The 1,778-nt window shown below is 40.4% G+C and overlaps 1 protein-coding gene across 1 annotated transcript in view; it reads right to left on the bottom strand.

Moving 5' to 3' along the window:
- DSCC1 (DNA replication and sister chromatid cohesion 1) overlaps positions 1-1,778 on the bottom strand; it is a 32,410-nt gene that overhangs the window by 4,806 nt on the left and 25,826 nt on the right. The window contains exon 9 of the mRNA XM_006879474.1: positions 429-577. Within this exon, the coding sequence (XP_006879536.1) occupies positions 429-577 (149 nt within the window). The remainder of the gene's footprint in view (positions 1-428; positions 578-1,778) is intronic.

The raw sequence follows: 1,778 nt of genomic DNA, 5'->3' as shown, positions 1-1,778 counted from the left end.
AAATTAAAAAAAGAAAAAAAAAGATGGAAGGTCAGTGAAAGACAGGAAATTATCAATGAGATGGACTGATGCAGTGACTGCAGCAGTGGACTCAAGTGTGTCAGGGATGAGAATGGCACAGGACAAGGCAGGGTTCAGATATGACGTTCACAGGGTCACTATGAGTTGTACTCAACTTAAGGGCACCTAACATCAACCACAACATTCTGGAGGATCAAAGTGACAACAGAAACTTGAAAGAATAGATAAAAATCTTAGGAGGTCAGTGAAAAACTCCGAGGAGGAGGTAAAATTCCAAAAAGAAGCGTGTAAATGGCTGTACATCAGAATAATGGAATCACTGTTGAGTGATGTAGCTTTTGCTGTGTATATCCTGAACAACAAAATAAATGTAAAGAAAAATATTCTATCTTTACTAAGTTACTTACTGAATATATGGAGCAATATCTTCTTCTGTCCATTTCTCCCGCAGAGAGAAGAGACTGTTAAAACGTGCCTGGTTATCCTCAGGTAAATCATCTACTTTCAGTAAGGATATGATTTCTGGTCTCGTGTGTCTATCCACAAGTGCTAAGCCCTGCAAGAAATGAGAGGGAAAGGGGTAGGAAGAATAATTCTCTATTGTTTCTACACATGCATCTTTTTACTTTCGGCTTGAAATTCTTTGAATAGTCCTTTCACTATCTCACCAACACTCTTCATGCCAGTCATACATACCTACTACAACAGAACTGTGTCCTGTACAAAGAGGTTTGAGTTTGATTCTCTGTATTATGCCACTATTCTCCAACTTGTGACCTAAGATGATTATTCTATGCTATAACTCTTAATACAGTTAATCAGCTTACACTTAGATGACAGTTAGGTTACAATTAGAGACATTTCCAAACTATTGAGGAGCAGTGATGTCCGTTTAAAGACTAAGGTGCATCTGTTTCAGGCCACAGTCTTTCTGATTACTACTAGTTATGCAACCGAGACCTGAACTATGAATTAAGAATGAGAGTAAAAGAATTGATGCCTTTGGGCTGTGGTGCTGGAGGAAAAAAGCACTGGATGGCCAGGACAAACAGGTATGTCTTGGAGAGGGTGCAGCTGGAGTGCTCTTTGGATACAAGAATGATGAGGCTTCTCCTCACATACTTTGGACATATTGCTAGGAGGTGCTATTCCTTGGAGAGGGACTGATGTTGGGAAGGGTGGAGGGTCAGCGAAGGAGAGGAAGACCCTCAACCAGGAGGATGGCAAGGTGGCTGCTGCAGTGGTCTTTTGTGTGTCAGGAAGTGTGAGGATTATACAGGACAGGACTGGGTTCAGATCTTTTGTTCATAGGGGTCACTATGAGTTGTACTCTACTTGACAGCACCTGAGTTATACTCTACTTGACAGCACCTAACAACAACATAACCCTTAATCTCTGATGTTAAAGAAAGAGCCTTTGGTGGGTTGTGTTGAGTTGCAAATTTAATTATAAACAGTGCTAAATGCCATGCAGGACAATTGGGGGATGCTGCGAGAGAGGGAAAAAACCCTCTCTTTTCAGAGTAGAGAGAGAAGGGAGGCCTCTTTTAATGAAATATCTCAAAGGTGTGTGTGAGGTCAAATAGGGAGATGATGTTATTTTTTTTTATTATTACTATTAAATTTTATTAGTTTTAATGAACATTTACAGGGATTTTGGGTTTTCATTCCTTCATTGCTGCACCATTCTCTCTACCCTCCTCCCCAGTTTGTTCTTCCCCGCCATCCGAATGTCTGTTTTAATTGTCCAATTGCCA

Source organism: Elephantulus edwardii, unplaced genomic scaffold, assembly GCF_000299155.1.
Source record: "Elephantulus edwardii isolate Elephantulus edwardi_28Jun2011 unplaced genomic scaffold, EleEdw1.0 scaffold00003, whole genome shotgun sequence".
Lineage (NCBI taxonomy): Eukaryota > Metazoa > Chordata > Mammalia > Macroscelidea > Macroscelididae > Elephantulus > Elephantulus edwardii.
Note: the sequence above shows the minus strand (reverse complement) of the source record. Positions and strands in the feature narration are given on the sequence as shown.